Here is a 26,665-nt window from a genome sequence, read left to right as displayed (position 1 = left end):
AACTTTCGACAATGACAGTAGACAGTTATTATGCACAGATAGCTGTAGTATCGAAACAAGGCCTAAAACAACACTCCCGACAGTACTACAGGAAATTTTTTACCCCAATGTCAACCCGATCCAGAAGCATGCCATACATGGAAGATAGACATCAGTTGGCAGTTGCCATTAGATGCATATATGCAGATGAATATGTGTCACCACTTAATCAACAGAACTCAGACAAGCCAGAAGCCATGTTAAAAATTCCAACCCAAACACAGGGCAAATAGAGCAGCGCAAACAAAGCATGTGAGAGGATACAATATTCAAAACCTGGGCAACGGGTGTCCTGTGTAACTGAGCACTCAAGCTACATTACAGATTGGGCATGCGAAGATCCCAGCCTATACAAGCATCAGGTGCACTGCCTGGACTAATAATAAAAAGAAACAAGAGGGCGCGCCACAAGGTTAGACACATAGGCTCAGCTTCACTCTCACAGTGGTCTCATCTGATCCGAGCCTACTCTTACCCTGATCTAGGTATTGTTGGGTCATCTCACTGTGCTATGATTTTAGCCACAAAATTAATAGGATAGGAATGGAACAAATGGTGGAACAGAAAACGATCTATCCAAGAATGCTGCTTGGTGTTAGTGCTGCCATCACTGGAAGTTGCGCATCGACCCACTTCGTGGTGCGTTTCTGCAGGCATAGAACAGAATTCAATGTGATTTAGAAAAAAAGAACAGCATTTTTTTTATTGGGGGGATAAGACATTTTGCGCCAGCTTGCAGCAGTCTATAAGACAAACATCAATGGTTTCAAAAGATTGCACTATATGAAAACAAAGGTTCTTCAAACCAAAGATACAGTTGTTGATGGTACTTATATTTATCACAATCAATAGGACATTATATCGAGGATCACATGTATCGCAAATTGTTGTGCATGGCATGATAAACATGGAGAACTAAAAACTAAGAGAATATCTGAAAATAAAAGTGAAAGCGTCATGAAATAAAACTAACATATATGGATAGTGTAAAAATGATATGTAGGATACTTACTGCTCAACCTCTTCCTAGATATGTATTAGGCTACCTATTTTAGCTACTTATGATTGTTACGAATAAAGGGGGACTGAACTGGATTGTAGTATTGAGGCCTAATAGGGGGACTATATATAGAATACATGGGGACACAGGAGAGAAACCCTAGACTAGTGAGATTACACTAATACCCGTAATCTCCCTAGTCTAATGACTAGTACCCTTAACAATGATCAAACAGTATCCTAAGCATTGAGCATTCGGTTCGAAATTTTTTTTGAGCATTTCAATAATGAGAACCTCAAACTTCTATAAAAAAAAAATTGTAGCATTCCTGAAAATGTACCTTCCAGGAAGCAGCTGTGAACTACTAGAGCCTTTCGTACCAAGCCGCTTGGCTCTGATTTCTTGTTCTTTACTGGCACGCATTGCTGCAACTTCTTTCTCCATGGCTGCAACCTCTCGTCTGACCTTTTTAGCTTCCACTTCCATTGCTTTGGTTAAGGTGTCTACTTTCTTTGCTAACATCTGCCAGACAACAATAGATAAGCAAACTTCATAATAATCAGTATATAACTAACTATCCACTAAAGTGCGCAAATAAGAAAAGAAATGGACGCATACCTCAATAGCATCATCTTTATCTTTTAGAATCTGATCCTTTTCATGGCATGTCTTTCTCAAAGAAATGACCTCTTTTTGCAGCATATCATATAGGAAACCAGAAACTGTCTCAGCTGAGTTATTATTTGTGGTTTCGTTACTTTTCTCATCTGCATTGCTGACTGCACTATCATTAGTTATCTCATCCATATCACCCTTCCAACTATCATTAGTCTCTTTATCTCTAACAGCATCTGTAGATCTGTTGAGTAAATGAGCTCCATTTCCATGGACCTTTCCCCTATCTAGTGACCTAGTTCCGCCATCAAATGACTTCGAAGTGCCTTTTGCATGCTTCAGAACCAAGCTGCTGTTTGACGAAAGAGATGATCTTGAATGAAAAGGAGATCTCCTTGACAATAAGCCATTTGGAGACAACTTTGGTATGTTATCAGCTCCACCAAGTGATAACCGGCGGGAAGGGCCATTGCTAAAGCTCTTTCCTTCAGTAGGTGGACGACTAGAGCCACTTGGTGGCCCCCTTAGTCCATCTTCTAGTACTTTCAGACGTAACTGATATTTTTCCTGAGTAAGGTGCAGAAGTTTAGCTCATCTGAACTAACTCATTTACAAATGCTAGATTGCATTATAATATGAAGGCTGTAACAGGTTCCATCTATATGTCAAGCTTGAAAGCTAATAGGCAAGCAATCAGCAGAACACAACCTGGCTGCTCAACTGTAACAAACAAGTTATGTACCTTCAGTTGAGCTTCAGATCGTGCTGTACGTTCTGCAACGGCAAGCTTGTCACGAAGTTGTTGCATCTCCCCCTGTAGAAACAAGAAATTATCAAAGGATGGTACCTATCATATGATACTCGAGAAAAGAACCTTGTCCAACAGGTGGTACATTTAGTTTCACCAAAGAATATGCACATTTTTGCAGAGTTGAATGCTAACAAAGTACATTGGTAAAGAAAAGGCTAGTTTAACCATCATACCTGCAAGAACCTACGTTCTTCAAGCCACTGTTTAACTGGCATCACCTTGTCATTAGAATCTTTCCACTCATTGGCAACAACAGAAGCAACCCTGTTTGCTGTAACTTTTGCACGTGCAAGTTCACGGTCAAGTGTTCTCTTTTCTTCCTAATAAAATCATAAACATAAGCATGAATCAAGTGTTCATGTGAAAAGGGTAAAAAAAATTGACATGGATTTGATGGCAAAAGAAGTAACCAATCTAAGAATAGTTTGTTACATTTATTTCTTGAAATCTGCGCTGGTAATCTCGAACAACATTAGCTGTTGCACCACCTTGAAGAACAGCCTCTTCCAACTCTCTCACAGTTTGGCTAAACTTCTCAACTTCTGCAATCTTTTGGCGATGCAGCTTGTCTAAGATTTTATTTTCTTCCTGCAATGCAAAAAAATCAATCAATTAGAGCTTGGCTAAGCCATTTTCTTAATAAGACAAGTTATGGAGCGGTATAGGGAGAAGAAGAAGGACCTACACATGGTTTTTATTGACTTGGAGAAGGCTTATGATAAAATACCAAGGAATGTTATGTGGTGGGCTTTGGACAAACATAAAGTCCCAACGAAGTACGTTGGGCTCATTAAGGACATGTACAACAATGTTGTGACTAGTGTTCGAACAAGTGATGGAGACACGGATGACTTCCCAATTAGGATAGGACTACATAAGGGTCAGCTTTGAGCCCTTATCTGTTTTCCTTAGTGATGGATGAGGTCACAAGGGACATACAAGGGGACATCCCTTGGTGTATGCTTTTCGCGGACGATGTAGTGCTAGTTGATGAAAGTCGGACAGGAGTGAATCAGACACTGGAGTTATGGCGGGAGACTTTGGAGTCCAAAGGTTTTAGACTCAGTAGAACTAAATTTGAGTATATGAGATGTGACTTCAGCACTACTACTCGGGAGGAGGAAGATATTAGTTTGGAAGGTCAAGTAGTGCCTAGGAAGGATACCTTTCGATATTTAGGATCAATGCTACAGAGAGACGGGGATATTGATGAAGATGTTAGCCATAGAATCAAAGCAGGGTGGATAAAGTGGTGCCAAGCATCTGGTGTCCTATGTGACAAAAGGGTACCACAGAAGCTAAAAGGCAAGTTTTATAGGACAGCGATTAGACCTGTTATATTGTATGATGCAGAATGTTGGCCTACGAAAAGACGACATGTTCAACAGATAAGTGTCGCGAAAATGCATATGTTGCGTTGGATTTGCGGTCATATAAGAAGGGATCGAGTTCGGAAGCGATGATATACGTGATAGATTAGGGGTAGCACCAATTGAAGAAAAGCTTGTCCAACATCGGTTGAGATGGTTTGGACATGTCCAACGGAGACCTCTAGAGGCACCGGTACGTAATGGAATCCTAAGCCAGGATAGTAACGTGAAGAGAGGCAGAGGAAGACCGAAGTTGACTTGGGTAGAGGCAATAAAAGGAGACTTGAAAGGATGGAATATACCCAGACTTAGCCTTAGATAGGAGTGCTTGGAAAACAACTATTCACGTGCCTGAACCTTGATTGCTTCTGTTGGGTTTCAACTCTAGCCTACCCCAACTTGTTTGGGACTTAAAGGCTTTGTTGTTGTTGTTGTTGTAGGCACTAAACTAATTCAATTGGAATGCCAAGTTATTGTCTTTCATGATAGAGAATAAACTGCATGCACCCACTTACATGGCAGATCTCAATTTGCTTGATCAACTCTTGGTTCTTGTTTTGCAAATCGTCAACCATAGCAGCTTTTGCCATAGCAATTTGTACGGTCCTCTCTGCTTCTAGCAAAGCTGCCTCCTTTTGTTTTGTTAGACGATCCAAAGCTCTGTTGTCATCCTGGAGCTTTGCAATCTGAAAACAAGGTTTAACTTGTCATACACTTTGTCCGCAGGAAATGAGTACATGACAAATTAGAAAAGAGTAGTTAGATGATCCAGGGTGACTGGAGGCGTGAAACATTTGCAAACGTAACAAAAACCTAAGAAAGACATCTGCACAAACACAAATAAAGAACAACTGACTATAAAGACTAAGTATTACCTCCTGGCGAGAAAGCTTTAGCTCAGCTTCAAGTGGTGCAAGAATGGCTTCAATTGGTGGCATGTCATCATCTTTCTGGGCAGCATGTACTCTTCGTAAAGTTGCTTCTGCTGCAAACTGGGCAGCCAATGCAGCTTTTTTCTCATCATTTATCTTTTTAACTTCAAGATTCTGCAGGTATTTTTTGGGCTTGGTTAACCGCAATCAATCAATAGAGGAAACAAGCAAAAAGTAAGGACAAGCTGTGGTACTTTGCTTTCGAGGAGAGATTCTGTCAGCTTGAGTTTCTCAGCCATCTTCTCCAATTCATCTGTAAGCTGCCGCCAAAATACAATCACATTAGAAATAAAAGGGAGTTATTTGCATCCAAGTTTTTTTTACTAAAAAACACATATAGCAACTAATTCAGCAGCATATTTCTTTCAAAGTGAAGGAATTTAGAACCCATATGAGCTGGAACACTTCATCAGTTATTTCATTTCTTGAATGTGCCATTCTTCCAGTGACCCAAGTGCAGAGGCACAAAATAAGTATATTTCATCATGAAGTAAATTTGGCTACTGTCCTGACTCCTGACAATCACTTTGTTCTTAGTGACCAAATAATACTTCAAAACATCACTCCATTAAACAAAATTCAATCATAGATTCAGTCTCTCCCAGAAAAGCAACCTTGTGAGACAAGATCATTAAACAAAACTATCAATAATTATTAACAGCACACCTTAAAAAACATACAACTCACTTTCTTTGGCATGAAAGCAGCGTACGCATGTACGTCAAGGCGAAATTACTTCTAATTGGAAGGAATTATCAGCATTGAACCAAGAGAGCAGAGAGCTAACCAAATTTTGGTGTTAAATATAATTTTGTCATTTCATTTAAAGCTCGCAGACCAATTTAAAAGAGGCATTACGTTGGTTAATTAATTAATAACAGGTGGCAACAGAATATGTAAATTTCAAATTTCAAAAACGGCCAACAAGCATGTGGATTTTAAACCTTGGATTGGTAATACTGTGAAGGGTACCTGTACATATGCTATGACTGAGTTGATTAGACACATCAGAATCATAAATGAAGGGAAACCAAGCTCCAAGAAATATATTTGGGGATCTAAGAATATCGTGGAAATATGATAATGCAGCAGAATGTATACATGCCCAAGCGTTCTCTTGGTATCAGGTTACAACAACAACAACAACAAAGCCTTAACTCCCAAACAAGTTGGGGTAGGCTAGAGTTGAAACCCAGCAGTAGCAATCAAGGTTCAGGCATGTGAATAGCTGTTTTCCAAGCACTCCTATCTAAGGCTAAGTCTGGGTATATTCCATCCTTTCAAGTCTCATTTTATTGCCTCTACCCAAGTCAACTTCGGTCTTCCTCTGCCTCTCTTCACGTTACTATCCTGGCTTAGGATTCCACTATGCACCGGTGCCTCTGGAGGTCTCCGTTGGACATGTCCAAACCATCTCAACCGGTGTTGGACAAGCTTTTCTTCAATTGGTGCTACCCCTAATCTATCACGTATATCATCGTTCCGAACTCGATCCCTTCTTGTATGACCGCAAATCCAACGCAACATACGTATTTCCGTGACACTTATCTGTTGAACATGTCGTCTTTTCGTAGGCCAACATTCTGCACCATACAACATAGCAGGTCTAATCGCCGTCCTATCAAAACTTGCCTTTTAGCTTCTGTGGTACCATTTTGTCACATAGGACACCAGATGCTTGGCGCCACTTCGCATACACCAAGGGATGTCCCCTTGTATGTCCCTTGTGACCTCATCCATCACTAAGGCAAACAGATAAGGGCTCAAAGCTGACCCTTGATGTAGTCCTATTATCAGGTTAGTTAAAAAAAATGTACAAGCTCAGAAGAGGACCATGGTAGTTTGAGGCTGATGAAACCATAGTAGAATCTTAAAATATCTTAGAAGCAAATGGTTATGCGTTGTAACAACTGTTAAAAAGATAAGCCCTCTTAGGAAAAGATAGAAGCACTAGATCACTGTACCATAGGGCCATGACAAACAGGCTCTACAAGATTCTGAGCCAATGTTTCCTTAATAGAATTTGGCTGGGTTGACCAGATTTGGCAAGTATCTGTTTTTCTACATAAATTCAACAAGGTTCCCTTGCCAAGTGAAACCTTAAGCCCTATTCACTTGGCTGATAAGCCATGGCTGAAAGTACTGTTGGTTGATTTGTTGTGAGAGAAAAATATTGTTCGTTGGCTGAAAAAGTACGGCTTATAAGCCAAGCGAACAGGGCGTTAGTCTATTGTCTTGCCAATGTTTGGACAACCTATGGGTTTATTGGTGAAAAACTTCTTGCAATGCTAAATTCCGTAAGGTTTGGTGGGCCATATTTTGCTTCAAACCAAATATCCCATAAAAATCCCAAAAGGGTACCAAGGCCACATGACAGAAAGCCAATGCTGCAGGTAACAAATTAGCTCCAGAATGTGGGAAAATGAAGAAAACAGATAACATGATCACGACATTGTCTGGGAACAAATTAAATTTATGAATTTTCTGTATCAAATTTACTTTGGTCAGCCTTAAAAGCACGAGGTCTTGACAAAAACAAGTTTTCTGAAGCAAATAACAAAAGAAAAGAAAAAAGATGGAGGAAAGGAATAATCATATCATTGCCTCAAGATTGGCAAGAAATTTCTATCATGCAGTGACATAAGTTAGGTCAAAAGTCAAAGCTACCAAACCAGGTAAGACGATCCACTGTTGCTAAATGCCAAAACCCATCCGATTCTTTGGACTCAAACTACAGTCGGGCACACCTAGTTTTGTTTTTATCTTTTTCTTCTTGTGAGGAATCTGGTCAAACCTAGCTCACTCGCTCACCACAAGCTGGCTATTTTCCACAATCAACATCACTTCGAGATGCAACCCGAAGGGAATAGACATCACTAAAATAGCAACAGACGATTCTTCCTTTCTCTCTCATCAAGCTCCTTTTTGGGGCATTCCTCTCCCTCTCAAGGGATTGAAGACTATATTATCCACATGGTAGCACGATAGATAGATTGTACTAGAAAGCAATTGGGGATTACCTCCTCGACGGCCTTCTCCCGCGCCCTCTCCGACAGGCGCAGCGCGCGTATCTCCGTCTGCGCCTCCCCAAGCTCCCTCTCCTTGTCTGACACCAGCGAAAACCGCACACAAATAGTAAATACTCCCTCCACGACAAACCCTAGAAACCCGTTGCAGTGAGGAAAACCAAAGCATGAAATGGACAGACAGGCCATGAAACCGACCCCTGAGCTCGTTCTCGAGGCGGGTGAGCTCGACCCGGACGGGATCCGAGCCGTGCATCAGCGCGATGAACTCGTCGGCGTCGAGGCTGGCCCGCACGGGGCCCCTCCGGCGCGCGGGGCCCCTGGGCGCCGCCGCATTCCCGTCTTCGCCGCCGTCGGTCATACTAGATCTGAGCCCCCGGCGCCGCGCCCCAGCTCCCCAACCCGCCGGCCTCAGGGGGCACCGGCACTGCGCCTCCGGCGCCGAAATCGAGCAAAGGGTTCCCGCCCGCTCCCCGGCCCCGCCGGATCAGGGAAACCCTAGCTCGGCGGCCACTCCTCCGCCCGCGTCACTGTGCCCGCCCCGCGGCTGTGTGCGAGAGTGCGTGTTGGTCTAGCAGTAGCAGCTGCGGTTGCGGTTGTCTTGTGCAGCTGTTAAGTGGCGGGTTTAAAAAAAACTCGGGTGGGGAAGTGGGCAGGCAAGCGGACGGGACGGGACGGGACGGGTGGTGCTTTTTGGATTTATCTTAAGATAGGGCTTAGACAGCGATTAGGTCCGAGCTAATCAGTAATCACGAGTTCACGACAGGACTAGACACATTTGGACGACCCACTTTTTGGTTTTGATGCTCCTCTCCTCTAGGGGCTGCAGCTTTACGGTCCGGCCCGATTTTTTTACTGTCGCTTCCAACATAAACTACGGTTTTAAAAAGCACGCTTCGGAATCTTTGAACGTTAGAACATCTCCAATAGTTTAAAAAAATAGTCGGTAAATCAATGAATTTAGTAGTGTGGAGCCAAAGGGCTCCTGAATTACTCTCCTATAGGATTTGCACAGGAACTCTGAATTACTCTTATTCTTCTCACATCAGTTTCACTTCGAGATTGGCCGTATATAATTCTGCGCGATTGGATCGATTTTCCAAATACAAAAAGATTGAGAGTCGAGATAGATAGTTATTGGAGAGCGTTTTTTTTTCAAACTTGCTAAAAAATCTAGATTAGGAGTGGGTTCTAGAAACTCTTATAGATGCTCTTACTATGTGTCAATACTTTTTTAAATAAGATTTGAATTAAGCCTACTCGGTTGCACTTTTTACAGCACTTCGACTGCAGTTGTGTATGTAGCATGAACTAGGTGGAGACACTACTAGCATATACGTGGTATAGGTGGAATGAGTACAAAAATAGGTGTATAGGTGGAATGAGTACAAAAATAGGTGGGCCAGTTCTGCATTTTTGAAATTATTTTTTTAAATAAGAGTAATGTTGTCATTTTAGTATAGTCTTGAAGAGCAAAATTGGAATTCCCATCCATTCTCTGTCTTAATCTCTGAATCGTGTGCTCTCTTTTCTTCTCTCTTGTTGCTTCTTCCCATCGGTAGCACCCGGACTATCGCCATGCCGCAGTTTGAGAATTGTGCTCAGTGGATTTGCCAAAGTTACCACATCCAATTGCACAAAAGACAATGTCGAACTCAACTTCCATGCTCGTCCCGTTGAGGAAACCGGGGTTGTAGGCACAAGTGTGCTCGAAGGTGTGGCCTTGGATTGTGGTGAAGGCTTCATGTGTTGATGGTAAAAATGACATGGTTTTACATCTTGAAAACACGGTCAACATACCTCGAAATAAAAAAATGGGCATGGCATGATCATATTTTATTCAAATAACAAAATTCCACTTCTCTTAAAATTTCACATGCGTAGGAATGAAAAATGGAACAAAGTGGCACCAGAGAACGAAGAGTGCTACCCCTGTTTGCCTCCCTCTAGGGTTGGGATTGATTTGGATAGGTGATTCTAAGGATCAGGTTGGATTGAGTTGAACCAGACCAGTGGGGGTTGGAATGGAGTTGGACCTGGTTCTAATTCAACTAGGATTGAAGTGGGGTTAGGGGCAGATCATAACCCATTACCAGGCCTAACGTATATATAGCTCCAACCAACTCAACTAACCGTTATAAGCTTTGGTTGCAAAGCAGGTGAGCACCGGATAGCTTCGGTGACAACATCAGATAGATCTGGCACCCTGCCATGTGGACTAGGCATTGTCGCCCGTTGGAAGCCTCATTTATCGAGTTGTTTCTTTGGTGCGTTGTCCAGAAACTAAGACATGGGCCACACGTTTAATCTTCGGTGCATCACTAGGAGAGCTCTAGTGCTCTCTTCATTTCCACCGTGCCTATGCAATGTCTCTATACTCAAACTCTGGTGTTGAACTCTGGTGCCCTCAACGGAAGTACGTCAGTGCAGTGCTTCCAGTGTTTGTCTAATGCTGCATGTCTGGGCCCACTCCACTTCTCTAGGTGCTCACATATGAGAGTTATAGTTCACACCAGAAAGCTCTGGTGCTCATTTGAGTGTGTTTATTTGCGTCCAATTGTCCAGGCTTCATTTGTATGATGCCTTGAGCTTCTTGCTTGTCTTTTAGGGTCTTCAATGCTCTTCTTTGATCTTCATTTGAGGTGTTGATTCCTTGATCTTCACCATAGCCTAGCCCAAGTCCATCATTGCATCCTAAGAATTAATTCCACCTTGTATACTAGCAAAACTTGTTAATCCTAATGGTTATGTTATCAATCAACCACCAAACATACTAAAACCTTGCTAGTTGTCGGTGCAGAAAGTGACCAACAAGTAAATATTTGTAGTTTTGTACCATACGTTGTGATCGAAGGTGGCCTAGCACTCAATGACATAGGGTTTATACTAGTTCAGGCAATGTGCCCTACGTCCAGTTTGAGTAGGTTGGTGACTTTATTCCTGAGCCCAGGTGCTCAAAGTTTGCAGTGGGGTTACAAATGAGAAGGAGAAAGATGGGGGGTACAAAAGGTCCGGTCAGACTCTGGTCGAAAGGGCCGAGAGCGACTGGAGCTCTGTTATGAGCTAAGTGTTCAAGCGTGTGCTTGAGGTTCGAACCTGGTGGTTCTGTAGTTGCGAACTAGTGAACTTGATCGATCTAATGAATCTAGAATGACATGAATGTTGGGAGAGAGCGCATCTCCTTTTATAGATGAAGGGGATGGCCTTACAAGTGAGGGGGAGAGAGTACGTATGCTTCTGAGCCTTGCTGCCCACGCCGGTGGGTATAGGACGATGGTAGGCGCCCACAATACTATTGAATGTCAGATGCACGTGGGAGGTGGTGTTGTCTTCTTCGGGCATGGCAGACGTCGATGCCTGCCATACTGTTGATACCTGAGGCGTGCAAGGGGTTTTTACCATGTTCGTCCGGTACGGTAAAAGCCGACGCCCACAACACTGTCGATGCCCAGAGGCATGTGGGGGGCCTTACTATATGAGAGTTGTAGGCGCCCATAATACTGTAGAGGAAAATATCGGCGCCTATAACACTGTTTGTGTTAGAGAGGTTACAGAATACTATTTTTACAGGTGTACAGGGTACGGTCCCTGGTACCGTGGTTTAACTTATGCGCCCTGCCTTGCTTTCCCCATTCATTCCCCAGTCCCTTCTGAGCGGGTGTCCCCGATCGGTTGGTCCTAGTCGGTTCTGATCGCGCTAGTCGAAGATGAGCAGTGAGCAGGGTTTTTTACGTACCCCAGTCAGAGACGTGGGGTTGGAGTCAAAAGTAGTGTTTTGGCTAGGCCTTTTGATCAGAGAGGCCATTCGAAGGCGGGCTAGAGACCTAAGTGAGCCCTCCGGTCGGAGAGGTGGGCCGAAGTCAGAAAACGGGCGTCGCTCCTCCTTGGCCAGACATTCCGATCAGTGATTGGATTGCCCTTCTAGCCTATTTGTTCAGATACTTGGGCCGACCCATGAGTTGCGCGTTGTCTGCTTGGGCCAAGCCTTTGTTGGGAAGCCAGTCCATGAGGGACCTTAGGTTTATGAACCTGACACTAGTATTTATGTTTCTTACAAGTTGGAGCACTTTAGATCTCCATGACCTTCAGGTGAAGGTGTAGTGGCCTCCTAGGTGGCGACCCTTTTGTTCTTGGTATGGAACGTCATCGTATCGGTGTGCAGGGGACAAAGAGACCCCTCCCTTGTGTGGAGAAGCTCCATAGTGTACATGGCGTCAAGTGTCTGAAAGAGCCATGTGATGGTGGTGAAACTCCATGACTCACAGCATTAGCCTTTGGTTGGTGGATGCCTTGTATGTCAAATGCAACACCATGAACAAGAGAGACATGGTGACCAGGAGCGTATGGTGGAGCTCTAACATGGACTTGGAGTCATGGTTTGGCAACCAATACCACCTATTAGATGTTCACGTGACCTTAGTAGAGGTAATGTGGATTTAAATTTTACTTTAGAAAATTGGTATACAATGTCCTCTCACAGCCATGTTATGGTGTGATAATCTTGATACCAAATATCTTTTAGCTAATTCTTGATGCTCGAACAAGTATAGAAGTTAATTATCATTTTGTTAGAGAGCAAGTATCTAAGAAACTATTGGAGATTCCTTTTGGAGATCAAATAGCATATGGCTTCACTAAGGCATTGTCGATGAGACTATTGGAATTTCAAGCACAATCTTAATCTTGTACGATTATCATTGAGGTGGGGAGGGTTTGTTAGATAAGTTATATGACCTGGCTATAGTTAGGCCTGCACAACTCAGCTTCACTAGTAAATCTATTTTTTAAACAGCTTCACGAGCAACTTTCTAGGTGAAGCTAAGCTATTTTGGAAAATTTGTTTGGCAAAATAGCTTCACCAACAGTTTCATACATGGATGAGAGAGTAAAAGTGCATTTGCCCCCGTTGTGGGTTTTGGTGTATTGATGGCATCCAAATTAGGGACTAATGGAATCTTATTGAGATACATTATAGCTTTAGTCACATGAAAGAATTAAAGAGTTGATGTTAGATGAAATGGTGTCCCTCAATTCTTAAAGTTTAAAAGGCAGATGAACTCAAAATGGTCTTCAAAGTTTTTCATTTCAAGTTTTGGGTTTAGGTTTGTTGTACTATAAAGAGGGATACAAATCTAGGTGATCTGAGGAAGATAGAGTGCTCAAGCATAAACATAAAAATCAAATGAGAGACACTCAAGCACCTCACAAACACTTAGATATAGGTTTTGGGACTTTAGGTGTGATATTGCCGACGTCTGCCAGAAGTTCCGGCTGTTGGAAGTCCTGGCTACCGCCAGAAGTCCCTAGGGACCTAGGACTTAGTCGTCTGGCTTGGCTGGCAGTCGAAAGTCTCGACAGAAGCCAGAAGTCTTGGCTACCTAAAGTCCTGACAGCCGTCGGTAGTTCCAGCGCTAGCCGAGCTAGTCTAGTTGCCTACGCGTTGAACATTGTTTTCTATAGGCGCCGGAAGTTCTGACGATCTGTGTTGGAACTTCCGATGTAGATCTGAACGGTTGGATTTTGGCTAAGAGTATAAATAGCTCTCTCATCTCTTCTAACCGTTACTCACTCATTTATTAAGACCTAACTCCAGCTAAAATAGCTCCCAAGCATTCAAGACTCCCCTTTCCTCTCCCTTTGCTCCTAACTTCAATTCCCCTAAGGATTTGAGTGAAAGGAGAGTGGATTGAGTGAGAGAATCACTTTGGCAAGCTTGAGCACTTGATTTCTTCATCAAGTTGGTTGGATTTATGTCTATTACTCTTGGAGCTTTGATCCTAGCCATCTAAGCATCACCCAAGAGCTTTCATCTTGTGGAAGAGCCTTCGAAAGTTTATATTACCCTTGATTTCTTAGTGGAAAGCTCAAGTGACCTTTGTGGTTGCCTTGAGATAGGCAAGGAGGTGGAAGAGACTCTGACCTTTGTGGTCACCTCAACAACAAGGATGTAAGAGCTCCTTTTATGGGGTTGCTAAACCTTGGGATAAATCATTATGTCCCGCATGCTTGTTATTGTTGTGTTTTTGTGCTATGATATTTGTTCTTGGTTGTTTCTCTTCTCTCTCAAAGAATCTCTTAGGGTTTGGACTCGATCTACGGAGTTGAGGCTTTTCGGCGTCAAAGGTGCAACCCCAACGCTTACCACTAGGAAGTGAGGTTGTAAGTTATCGGAATCACAAAGTTCATTTTAGCTTAGGTTGAGTAGTTCACGTAGGAGTCAGAACTATCGGCTATTTGCATCGGAACTTCCGGCTGTTGGAAGTTCCAGCCCAAACTATCGGAAGTTCCAGTAGTGACTGACAAGTTACTTTAAGATTTGTGTAGAAATTTTTAGATATGCCTATTCACCCCCTCTAGTTTTTTAGATCATTTCAATTGGTATTCGGAGCAAGGTCTTCTTTTATCGCTTTCACCGCGTGAGAAGAAACAATGTCGGACACCGAAAAGATGGCAAGCCGATGCCATCGAGATGGCCAAGCAAATTGCTAAAGAGTTGATGGCTGAGCAAGCCAAGCTTTTCCAAGATGAAATGAAGAAGATGCAAGATGAGATGAGCAAGTTGAAGAATGAGTTGAGCAAGAAAGTTGAAGATGCTATTAGTGACAAGATCGATGGAGCCAAAGACAACTGCAAGTGAGTTTGGAGCAGGAAATGAGAATGTTTAAGGAAAGGGAATCTATTCAAGTACCTATTTTGACTATGGACAACTCATCAAAGGTCCACCCATGCATTTCCCTACCAGTCAATCATGGTAAGCCACCTCACTTTGATGGAACAAGATACACCGATTGGGCCTACAAGATGAAGATGTATCTCATTACCGCAAGACTTTGGGAAGTTGTGGAAGTTGGTGTGATCATTCCCATCGATGAAGATAGAGAGATAACCCCGGAAGAAGCTTTCAACCTCCACCAAAATGCTCAAGCCGTATCTTTGCTTGTCTCAAGTTTGAGTGCCGATGAGTTCAACAAAGTGAATGGAATGGAAAGTGCTAAGCAAGTTTGGAGAGACTTTGAGAGTATCCTTCGATGGAGATAAGAGTGTGAGGAAAGACAACATTGAGCTACTTCATGGTGAATTGGAAAGGTTCATGTTCTTGTAAGGTGAGACAACTCAAGCAATGTTTGATAGGTTCATGGCATTGGTCAACCATATAAGAGCTCTTGTTAGCACCGAATGGGATGCCAACAAGGTTGCTAGGAAGATGTTGAGAACTTATAGAGCCAAGAATAACATGCTAGCATCTATGATCATGGAAAGACCCAGTTATCATGAGATGACACCTCAAGAAGTTCTTTCAAAGCTCAAGCATCATGAGTGTCTAGATAAAGATGCAATCAATGCTCATAATCAAAATTCTAGTGCAATGGGATACAACAAGAATGCAGCCCTGAAGGAAACTCAAGCTCATGAAGGCAAAAGTTCAAGTCAAGAGAAGAAAATGAAAGTGAAGGATGACTCATCAAGTGAAGAAGAAGAGTCTGATGAAGAGGTTGCATTTGTAATTAGAAACCTTAGAAAATTTATGAAGAAGAGCAACCACAAGAGTTATGGTGATGGAAAGAAGAGGTACAAGAAGAGATTTTGCTATGGGTGTGGTGAGACCGGTCACTTCATAGCCGATTGTCCTAAAGAGAAGAAGAAGAACAAGTACAATACGGATGAAGACAAGAAGAACAAAGGCAAGAAGAGAGGTGAAGCTCTGAAAGGTCCTAATATGGCTAGAGGGGGGTGAATAGCCTATTTAAGAATCTACAAGTCAACTAGAGCAATTTGATTAGTATAACAAATAGCAAAATGCAAACTTGCTCTAGCTCTATAAGGGTTGCAAGCCACCTATCCAATAATTCTAGTTACTATGATCACTAGACACACAATTTGCTAAGTCACTACTCACTTAAGAGCTCTCACACTTGCTGCACTAAAGAGCTCCACTAGATGAACTTAAATTACAAAGCAAGCTCTCAATTCTAATTACACTAAAGAGCTTGCTACAACTAGTTTGCGAGAATATAAATGAGTGAGTAGGATGATTATACCTGCCAGTGTAGAGGAAGTGAACCAATCACAAGATGAACACTAAATCAATCACTAGAAGAATACCAAAGGGCAAGAGACAACCTAATTTTCTCTCGAGGTTCATGTGCTTGCCAACATGCTATGTCCTAGTTGTGTCGACCAAGACTTGGTGCTTCAATGGCTAAGAGGTGTTGCACGAACCTCGTCCACACAATTAGACACCGCAAGAACCTACCCTACAAGTGAGGTAACTCAATGACATTAGTAATTCACTAGGGTTACCTTTCGGCACTCCGCCAGCGAAGGCACAAGTCCCCTCACAATGACCGGAGATGGCCACTGAACAATCACCAACTCGTGCCAATCCTCCTCTACTGCTCCAAGCCGTCTAGGGGGTGACAACCACCAAGAGCAACAAGTGAATCCCATAGCGAAACACGAACACCAAGTGTCTCTATATATAAACACTCAAGCAATGCACTTAGATTCTCTCCCAATCTCACAAAGATGATGAATCAATGATGGAGATGACTGGGAGGGCTTTGGCTAAGCTCATAAGGTTGCTATGTCAATGCAAATGGCCAAGAGAGTGATCTAGAGCCTACCAAATGGTATTTATAGACACCCCAAACAATAGAGCCGTTGGCTCAATTATTGGGCTGACTGCCCGTCGATCGGTCGCGCAGGTCATGTGCACCAAACGCACCGGTCGTGTATACCGGACACGCCTGGTCGCTGCCTGACCACCATGTGTCCCATTTCAAATGAAGTAGCCGTTGCTACCATGAGGCCCATGAGACCGGACGTGTCCGGTGTGGACGACCAGACATAGGACATGTAGCGTCCGGTCGAGTCTAGAGAGCGCCCAGAGCCGCTCTAGGCCGACCGGACGTGTCTGGTCACACTGGACTGGACATAGGAGACTCAGCACCCAGTCGAGTCTAGAGAGCTCCCAGAGCCGCTTTGGGACCGACCGAACGTGTTCGGTCACACTGGACCGAACACTCCTAGAGTCCGATCAATTTTAGTTCTGAAACCCAACTCGTCCGGTCGCTTCTGTGCAAACCTGAATCGAGCTAGGTCACTTTGACCGGATGCTAAAACAGTAACTCTTCAGCGCTTGGTCACTCCACTGAGCCAGAGTCCGGTCATTAATACCAAACGCATACGGTCACCATATTGGACGCGTTCGGTCACTTAGTGACCAGCGCGACCAACTCCTTTTCAACTCTATCTTCTTTACCCTTGCACAAATGTCCAACCACCAAGTGTATCACCTTGTGCACATGTGTTATCATATTTTCACAAATGTTTTCAAGGGTTTTAGCACTCCACTAGATCCTAAATGCATATGCAAATGAGTTAGAGCATCTAGTGGCACTTTGATAACCGCATTTTGATACGAGTTTCACCCCTCTTAATAGTACGACTATCGATCCTAAATGTGATCACACTCTCTAAGTGTCTCGATCCCTAAACCAAAAAGCTCCTATCAATTTCACCTTTGCCTTGAGCTTTTTGTTTTTCTTTCTTCTATTCCAAGTCCAAGCATGTGATCATCATCATGGCATCACCATCATCATGTTATGATCTTCATTTGTTTCACCACATTGGAATGTGCCACCTATCTCATAATCACTTTGATAAACTAGGTTAGCACCTTAGGGTTTCATCAATTCACTAAAACCAAACTAGAAGCTTTCAATCTCTCCCTTTTTGGTAATTGATGACAACCCTTACACAAATATATGAATTAAATCTTAGTTGAATCCATGTTGCTTGTCCAAGCATATTTACCATGTGTAAAAGGATATGGATAAGTTTCATGAATCCCATATGGTAGCAATTGCTCCCCTCTACATATGTGCTAAGAGTTTAGGATTGAAGCTTGCACACATGCTTAGATAGGAAATATAGGAGACAATGTCTACCTAAATGATGCTAAGGTATAAAAGATGGACCTTTGAAGCGTGATACCAATCAGAGTGCACCAATATACCATCCTTAGCACCATTAGTAACTAGACATACACAAAAACTAGAATACCCCATGAGATCAACATTACAAGTAAGGGATCTAGTTTCTATAAAATGAACATAAGTCTAGTTACTTTTAGCCTATGCATGCTAGTTTTTCATTTCATCATTTCAAGACTATAACTAGCATACACCACACAAGCATGGATATTGAAATTCAAAACTTGTGCCATGTAAGCAAATATATGAAATGCACATTCGAATGTAACATACAAATTTATGAGCTTGCTCCCCCTACTTGTGTGCAATTTTGATTGATCCCCTTACAATGTCATTTCATTTGTTTGCTCCCCCTATCTTACTATATTTGTGAATTTCTCTCTCCCCTTTATCAACAATTAGCACAAAGAGGCGAGCTCAAATTTTAGATAGGTTGGGGTGAAATCATATGAAGTGAGGATCATTTTCCCAATTTGGTTTAATTTAGAGCACTTGCAAAATATATTTAACTCGGTTTGATTCAAGGACAAGCTTCTTCACATCTCTAAATAAGGGTTATCTTGTACCATGTTGAGTTAAACACTTATAGCTTATTTTCTAGATCAAACACTAGGTTTACAAGCCCACAAACATGTCATATGCTACCACTAGATTATTTCAAGCATACAAGCAATAGTGGTACCATACAAGCATTAAGTTCATTTGATTTTCATGAATGAGCCTATTCAAATGTGAAATATGTTTAAATGCACTAAACATGTCCTTAACAAGGATGTATGCCATGCCAATCAACTTTTACCTTGGATTGCTCGAAGGAGAGGTATGTCATATAAGTGGGGGGGGGTGCATCAACACATATTGGAGAAGTCAAGTATGTTCAATTCATTCCTTAGCTTGCAAAACCTCTTCTCATCAAGTGGCTTGGTCAAGATATCGGCAAGCTGATCTTTGGTGCCCACACTCTCAATGCAAATGTCCCCTTTTTGTTGGTGATCTCTTATGAAATGATGGTGGACATCAATGTGCTTTGTTCTTGCATGTTGAACCGGATTATTGGTTAACTTGATTGCACTCTCATTGTCACATAGAAATGGCACTTTCTTAACTTGATTCCAAAGTCATTTAAAGTACCCTTCATCTAAAGTAATTGAGCACAACAACTACCGGCCAAAATGTACTCCGCTTTGGCGGTTAAAAGTGCTACACTATTTTGCTTCTTTGATGACTAAGACACAAGTGATCTTTCCAATAGTTGACATGTGCCTGATGTGCTTTTTGTCTCAACATTGCATCCCGCATAATCGGAGTTTGAATATCCAACCAACTCAAATCTTGCTCCTTTGGGATTCCATAATCCAACATTTTATGTATTCTTCAAGTACCTCAATATTCTCTTTGTTGCCTTCAAATGACTTTCTCTTGGTGAGGCTTGAAATCTAGCACACATGCATACACTAAACATCACATTCCGGCCTTGATGCGGTCACATAGAGTAGGCTTCCAATCATAGACCAATACATCTTTTGATCCACCATGTTGCCACTAGCATCACTATCCAAACTTCCATTTGTCCCCATTGGTGTACTAACAGCTTTAGCATCATCCATTCCAAACTTCTTGAGCATGTCCTTGATATACTTGCCTTGACTCATAAATGTGCCTATTCTTATTTGCTTGATTTGAAGATCAAGGAAGTAACTAAGCTCTCCAATCATGGGCATCTCAAACTCACTTGCCATCATCTTGCCAAACTCCTCACAAAAATCTTAATTTGTTGACCCAAATATGATATCATCAACATAGATTTGCATTACAAACAAGTCATTTCTAAGCTTCTTGGTGAAGAGAGTGGTGTCAACCTTTCCCATCTTGAATCCCTTAGAGAGTAGAAAATCCCTTAATGTCTCATACCATGCTCTAGGTGCTTGTTTCAATCCATACAAAGCCTTTCTCAACTTGTAAATATGGTTAGGTTTCTTTTCATCTTCAAAACTAGGGAGATTGCTCAACATACACAAGCTCATTGATGTACCCATTGAGAAATGCACTCTTCACATCTGTTTGGTACAACTTGATGTTGTGGGCGCAAGCATAGGCTAACAAGATCCTAATTGCTTCCAATCTTGCAACTAGGGCATATGTTTCTCCAAAGTCAAGACCTTTAACTTGAGTGTAATCTTAAGCCACTAATCTTGCTTTGTTCTTACAACTATCCCATCTTGATCTTGCTTGTTCTGAAAGACCCACTTGGTTCCAATTACATTATGATCCATAGGTCCTCTAGCTAATTCTCATACTTAGTTTCTTGTGAAGTTGTTTATCTCTTCATGCATAGAATTGACCCAATCAACATCCTTCAAAGCTTTATCTATCTTCTTAGGTTCAATGGATGACACAAATGAGAAATGCTCACAAACTAAAGCCAATCTTGATCTAGTTTGCACACCTCTTGAAATATCACTAATGATAGTGTCCAATGGATGATCTCTTATAACATTAGTTGGTTGAAGCACTTGCACTTGATTACTTGCATTTGATTGATCACTTGGTTGAGATGATAAACTAGCCACTTGTTGATCTTGCACTTTGTCATCCCTAGTGCTTGCTTGTACTTGATCATGAGAACCACTAGCTTGCACATTTGAGTTAGAGAGCACTTGATTCTTGTCATCTTCAACATCAATCACCTCTCTAGGCCTTATATCATCAATGTCCATGTTCTTCATTGCATTGACCAATTGAGTACCTCTTACATCATCTAGATTCTCATCTTCCTCTTGGGAACCATTTGTTTTATCAAATTCCACATCATGAACCTCCTCAAGAGTACCACTAGCCAAATTCCAAACTCTATATGCCTTGCTAGTAGTGGAGTAACCAAGCAAGAAACCTTCATCACATTTCTTTTCAAACTTGCTCAATCTAGTGCCTTTCTTCAATATGTAGCATTTACAACCAAAAACCCGAAAGTATGCTATGTTGGGCTTTCTTCCATTCAATAGCTTATAAGGTGTCTTCTCCATCATGGGGTGACAATAGAGTCGGTTGCTATAATAGCAAGCCGTGTTGATTGCTTCGGCCTAAAATGAATGACTCACATTATACTCACTCAACATTGATCTTTCCATGTCAATGAGTGTTCTATTTTCCCTCTCAACAAGACCATTTGATTGTGGAGTATACTTGGCCAAGAATTGATGTCTAATTCCAAATTCATCACACAACTCATCAATTCTAGTGTTCTTGAATTCACTACCATTGTCACTTCTAACTTTCTTGATGGTTGTTTCAAACTCATTATGAATGCCTTTGACAAATGATTTGAATGTTGCAAACATATCACTTTTGTCCATAAGAAAGAACGCCCATGTGTATCTAGTGAAATCGTCCACAATCACAAATTCGTATTTGTTTCCACCAATGCTAGTGTATGTGGTTGGTCCAAACAAGTCCATATGCACTAACTCAAATGCCTTGTATGTGCTTATCATGCTCTTCTTAGGATGTGTGTTACCAACTTGCTTTCCGGCTTAACATGCACTACACAACTTATCCTTTTCAAATGTGACATCTTTCAAGCCTCTAACTAAGTCATGCTTGATCAACTTATTCAATTGTTTCATTCCAACATGACCAAGCCTTCTATGCCATAACCAACCCCTGCTAGACTTAGTGAGCAAACATGTTGACAATTGAGCTTCTCTAGCATTGAAATCAACCAAGTATAGATTCTCATATCTAAATCCTTTGAATATCAAGTTAGAGCCATCTACATTTATAATCTCTACATCATCCACACCAAATATGCACTTGAAACCAAGATCACACAATTGAGCTACCGATAATAGGTTGAAGTTCAAGCTCTCTACTAGTAGCACATTAAAAATGCTCAAGTCATTGGATATTGCAATCTTACCAAGCCCTTTGACCTTGCCTTTGCCATTGTCACCAAATGTGATACTATCAATCCCATTGCTCTTGTTTTTATTGATTGAATTGAACATTCTTGGATCACTGGTCATGTGTTGTGTGCACCCACTATCAAGCACCCAATGTATTCCTCCGGCTTTATAATTGACCTACAAAAGAAGATCAATTTCTTTTAGGTACACAAACTTGCTTGGGTCCTTGAAGGTTAGTTACCAAGGTCTTTGGCACCTAAATGGCCTTCTTTTTTGGGCCCACAATTGGTGTACCAATGAACTTAGCCTTTACACCATTGGCACCCTTAACAAGTATGTAACAAGAATCAAATCTAATTGAGGATACATTAGGTTGCTTGTACTTGTTAGTCTTGCAATATGCTCTATATGCCCAACTTGCTTGCATCTATTGCAAAACCGACCATTGCCCTTCATAAAGCTAGCTTTGGGAGTGACAAAGGCCTCCTTGCCTTTCTTGGGGGTATAGCCTAATCTCTCTTTGTTGAGAGAAAACCTTTGGCTACCCAAAAACTTTAGCAAGCGGGCATCTCCACCATAGGCATTGCCTAAGGCATGAGTGAGCTCATTCACCTCCTTCTTGAGGGTCTCATTTTCCACCATTAGTGAGGTATCACAAGTGGAACCATCACTCAAAGGTGAAGTTGAAGTGGAAGCGCTACAAGAAGTGTTAGTGGGAGCAACTACAATGGTGAAAGGTCCTTGTGTGGTTTTGGTAATTGAGTGACAATCTAGGTGGACTAATTGTGTTTATGTGAGATACATAGGGATTAGTCCACATGTACATATGTGTGAGCAACCTATGCCTTGAAGGTGAAAATGGCTTGAAGATGTTGCAAAGCTCACACATGTGATGATGAAGGAGCTCATTGCACATGAGACATGACATTGAGTCATGTGATCAAGGTAGAGAAGCTCAAGACAAGACTTGGCTTGATGGACCGGTTGTAAGCGTGAAGGGCAAGTCAGAGGCTTTGGAGCGATGGACCACGTGGCGGTGAAGCTTGAGCAAGACTTGGCGCCGATGGACGAAGGCAACGGTGAAAAGCAAGTGATGTCAAGATCGATGAACCAATATGATCATGTGATGATATGAAGTGGATCATATAATTGTTGATCATGTTGGTGCATGTGTTGCATCAACATTGGAGGAAATGGAATGGAATGCGCAAGGCAAAGGTATAACCTAGGGCATTTCATTTCACCGGTCATAGGTGTGTAGAGAAGTTGATGATCGGGTTTAGGATAGATGGCTGTACTATCAAGAGGGGCAAACTTGTTTGCATATCGGTCATCTAGTGCCACTCGAGTGATCTAACTTTTCATCGTCGCTAGGATTGAGTGGCGTGGCAAGTTGAGTGGCTAATCCTTTCAAAAATGATTGTGAAAATGCTAACACACATACACATAGTGGTGTACACTTGGTGGTGTTGGCACATTTCTAAAGGAGATGAAGTTGGAGTTGATGTGGATCAACTCGGCGATGGAACGGAGGTGAGAAGGGTTCAGAACTCCATCGGCGGAGTGTCCGCTCGTAGAGTGCGGATAGTCCGACGGTGCCACCGACGCCCTGTTCTGAAAAGATAGGGTCTCCTAGAATGGACCGGACACTGGTCACGTAGTGACCGGACGCTGGCTTCCAGCGTCCGGTCAGTAGTGGCAGTCAGCGGGTAGGCGTCGGTCGTCGACCGGACGCTGGCGCTGCAAGTGATTGGACGCTGACAGGGTGCGTTCGGTCAGGGTGACGTGTGATGACGTAGGCAGAGCAGAGAAGCTGGAAGTAACCGGATGCTGGTGCTACATCCAATCGTGACCGACCAGACGCATTCGGTCATGTCCGGTACCTTACTGGAAACGACCGAACGCTAGGGTTGGTGCATTCGGTCAGTTCAAGCTGGAGTGTTCGGTCGTCAGATGACCATTGAGATCAGATGAACAACGTTTGAAGAAGGGGACACGTGGCGTGCATCACACGATCAGACGCTAAGGTCCAGCATCCGGTCAATCGGACCGGAGCGTCCGGTCGTCCCGAGTTTTGCCCAGTGAAGGGGTAACGGCTCTATTTGTTCGTGGGGTTATAAATAGAAGCCATGGTCGGCCTTGGGCCAGTAGCTGAGCACACTAGAGCCTTGGTGGCTTGTGTAGTAGTGCTTGGGAGCCCTCCATCTCACATACACTTGATAGTGATCATTCGATTGTGTGAGAGAACGATTCTAGTGCGATTGCATCATGAGGTTGCATCGAGTGGCACTAGGTGATCGAGTTGCAAGCTGGTGGTGTTTATTACTATTGGAGGTTGCCACCTCCTAGACGGCTTGGTGGTGGTCTCCGTTGAAGCCCGCAAGAAGCTTGTGCGGTGCTCTAGAGAAGAGCTTTGTGAGGGGCATTGTGCTCGCCCCGCGGAAGCCGCGAAGAGCAACTCTAGTTGAGCGTGTCATTGAGCTACCCTCACTTTTGGGGTAGGTTCTTGTAGTGCCCGACGTGCAGGCTTGGCGGGTGATGCCAATTAGCCGCCGAACCACCAAGTGAGCGGTCGACACAACGGGACGTAGCGTGTTGGCAAACACATGAACCTTGGGAGAAAAATCACCGTGTCAACCTTGTTCTTCCCGTTGGTTTGCATCCTCGTTACACAAGCTTGTAATTACTTTCATATACATTGTGCTTGTGTAGTTGCTCTTGTAATTAGTTAGCTTGTGTAGCTTACTAGTTATCTTCTTGCTTGTGTAGCATAGAAGTAGCTCCCTTGCGTGGCTAATTTGGTTTGTGTAACCTTGTTAGCCACTTTGCTTAGCTTGTGTAGCTAAGTATTTGTGTTCTCTAATTTGGTATTAGTTGCCTTGTTATTGAGCATTGCTAGTGAGCATTAGGTGGCTTTGTGCTTTTGCTTACTAGCATGTGTAGGAGCTCCCTTGTTGCTTAAAGTACTAGTGGCATAGGTTTGTGTGACCTTGCTCCTAGAATTGGTTAGGTGAGCTCTAGCTAGCCCGGCACCTTTGTGGCTTAATTAGTATCTTTGGAAGGTGCTAGAGAACATAGATAGAGGGGTGTAGTCTTGGCTAGACCGATAGTTTTAATTCCGCACTTGTTTTGGTTAGCCGACGTGATTAATTTTAGAAAGGACTATTCATCCCCCTCTAGTCCGCCATCTCAACCCTACAAGTGGTATCAGAGCTAGGTCTCTCATTTGTAGTCTTCACCGACCTGAGAGGATGGTGGCTTATGGGCTAGATGTTGATTGTCCACACATTTTTGATGGCACACACTTTACACGATGGAAAAATTGGATGATATGCAATTTTAAGTTTATTTGCCCTCAAATGTGGTGGATGGTAGATGTAGGTTTTTCTCATGTGTTGGATGAAGATAATCTAACTCAAGCACAAGAGAAATGCCTAGATCTCGACATCCAAGCTACTAACATCATGTATAGATCTTTGCATGATTGTATATTTGGAGAGATCATTGATATGAAGACCACCCATGAGATTTGGAGTTATCTCAATGAGAAATATGGGACGGTCTCCGATGATGATGATGAGTCCAAGATAGAGGCACATGAGTGTGTTGAGCATAACCACAATTTGGTGATTGTGGAAGATTGCTCCACCTCATGGTCAAGTGATGATGATGATGATGGTCGATCTACCACAAGTTCACTTGACAAGGTTGATGATGACACCACAAGTGTTGCAAGTGATGATGCTACCCCATGCACACTTGATGGTGATGATGGTTCATGCTCAAGCCTTGATGAAGATGCTACTACAAGCTCTCCAACTACATCACCACATTGCTTCATGTCACAAGGTGACACCAAGGTAACAAATGATAATGTGGTTGATCTTGTTGATTCATATGATGAGCTTGTTAGTAGACTTGCTAGCATGACCATGTCTTTAGAAAATAAGAAATCTAAAACATTGAAATTAGAAAATGAAAACTCATTTCTAAAGAACTCTTATGAAGAACATAAGAAATTACTTGATGCTTATAAATCTTCACATGATGAGCTAAAATTGAATCATGAGACACTACTTGCATCTCATGATGAATTATTAGAACAACATGCTTCTCTCATTAAAGTATTTACAAAGAAACTTAAAAATAATGAGAGCTCATCACATGGATCAAATGATAAATTGCTAAATGTTGCTAACCCTTGTGATGTAGGCAAGAAGCATGTATCCACCTCTTGTGATGATTTATTAGATATGCCATGCTCTTCATAATTAGATGCTTGTTCTACTTCTATGTCTTGTGAGACTAACCTTTTGAAGGAGAACAATGAGCTCAAAAATGAAGTGAAGAAATTAAGCAATAAGCTAGAGAGGTGCTACAACTCAAAAGTCACCTTTGAGCGCATGTTGAAGACTCAAAGAAACTATGGTGACAAGTGTGGCCTTGGCTTCAAGAAGAAGATGACAAAGGGTGAAAGAAAGAGAGAGAGAAAGATGAAGAAGCTACAGCAAAGAAAGCTCTCTCATACCATGTGCTACCGGTGTCATGAAGCGGGACACCTTGCAAATGGTTGCCCTAACATTGAGAAGCTCAAGAATATAAAAGAAGAAGAGAGGCTAAAGCATGTCAAGTGCTTCAAGTGCCACACTTGGGGTCATCTTACCTCAATGTGCCCAACCAAGCAATTGGTGAAGCAACAAGTGAAGCCTCAACCAAAGCCACAAGTTGAGCAAGAGAAGACACCCCAAGTTCAAATCAAGATCAATAATGAAGATGGTGGTGATTTGATGATAAAGAAGAAGAAAACTAGAAGGGGTGGAAAGGCAAGGCATCCAATGCAAACTCAAGATGCCAAGATGATGAGCAAGAATGAAGATGAGAAGAAAGATCATGCTCACATCAAGTGCTTCAAGTGTGGAAATGTAGGACACTTTGCCTCTAAGTGTCCTACCAAACTTGAGAAGAAGGCTCGAGC

General features: G+C 42.4%; 1 protein-coding gene across 2 annotated transcripts; it reads right to left on the bottom strand.

The window, feature by feature from the left end:
• Positions 1-246: 246 nt before the first annotated feature.
• LOC136520390 (microtubule-associated protein 70-3-like) lies at positions 247-8,394 on the bottom strand. Of its 2 annotated transcripts, XM_066513890.1 has the most exons (11): positions 7,992-8,394; positions 7,788-7,873; positions 4,962-5,027; positions 4,711-4,881; positions 4,351-4,521; positions 2,898-3,053; positions 2,639-2,785; positions 2,397-2,468; positions 1,658-2,221; positions 1,380-1,561; positions 247-686 (listed from the first exon to the last, which is right to left on the bottom strand). In XM_066513890.1, exons 1-11 carry the CDS (start codon positions 8,152-8,154, stop codon positions 647-649), a joined length of 1,818 nt encoding a protein of 605 aa, XP_066369987.1. In that variant the 5' UTR covers positions 8,155-8,394; the 3' UTR covers positions 247-646. The 2 variants fall into 2 exon arrangements, with proteins under 2 accessions (XP_066369987.1, XP_066369988.1); XM_066513891.1 differs by lacking the exon at positions 7,992-8,394 and having other exon boundaries at positions 4,962-5,020; positions 7,788-7,851.
• Positions 8,395-26,665: the final 18,271 nt, after the last annotated feature.

The sequence above is a fragment of the Miscanthus floridulus genome, chromosome 18 (genome assembly GCF_019320115.1).
Source record: "Miscanthus floridulus cultivar M001 chromosome 18, ASM1932011v1, whole genome shotgun sequence".
NCBI lineage: Eukaryota > Viridiplantae > Streptophyta > Magnoliopsida > Poales > Poaceae > Miscanthus > Miscanthus floridulus.
Note: the sequence above shows the minus strand (reverse complement) of the source record. Positions and strands in the feature narration are given on the sequence as shown.

Coding starts and splice junctions, on each gene's coding strand:
- LOC136520390 (XM_066513890.1), bottom strand. CDS start 8,154: ATGACCGACGGCGGCGAAGACGGGAATGCGGCGGCGCCCAGGGGCCCC. Junction 2,469..2,638: donor AAGAACGTAGGTTCTTGCAG/GTATGATGGTTA, acceptor TTGTTTCTACAG/GGGGAGATGCAACAACTTCG. Junction 1,562..1,657: donor ATAAAGATGATGCTATTGAG/GTATGCGTCCAT, acceptor GTTGTCTGGCAG/ATGTTAGCAAAGAAAGTAGA.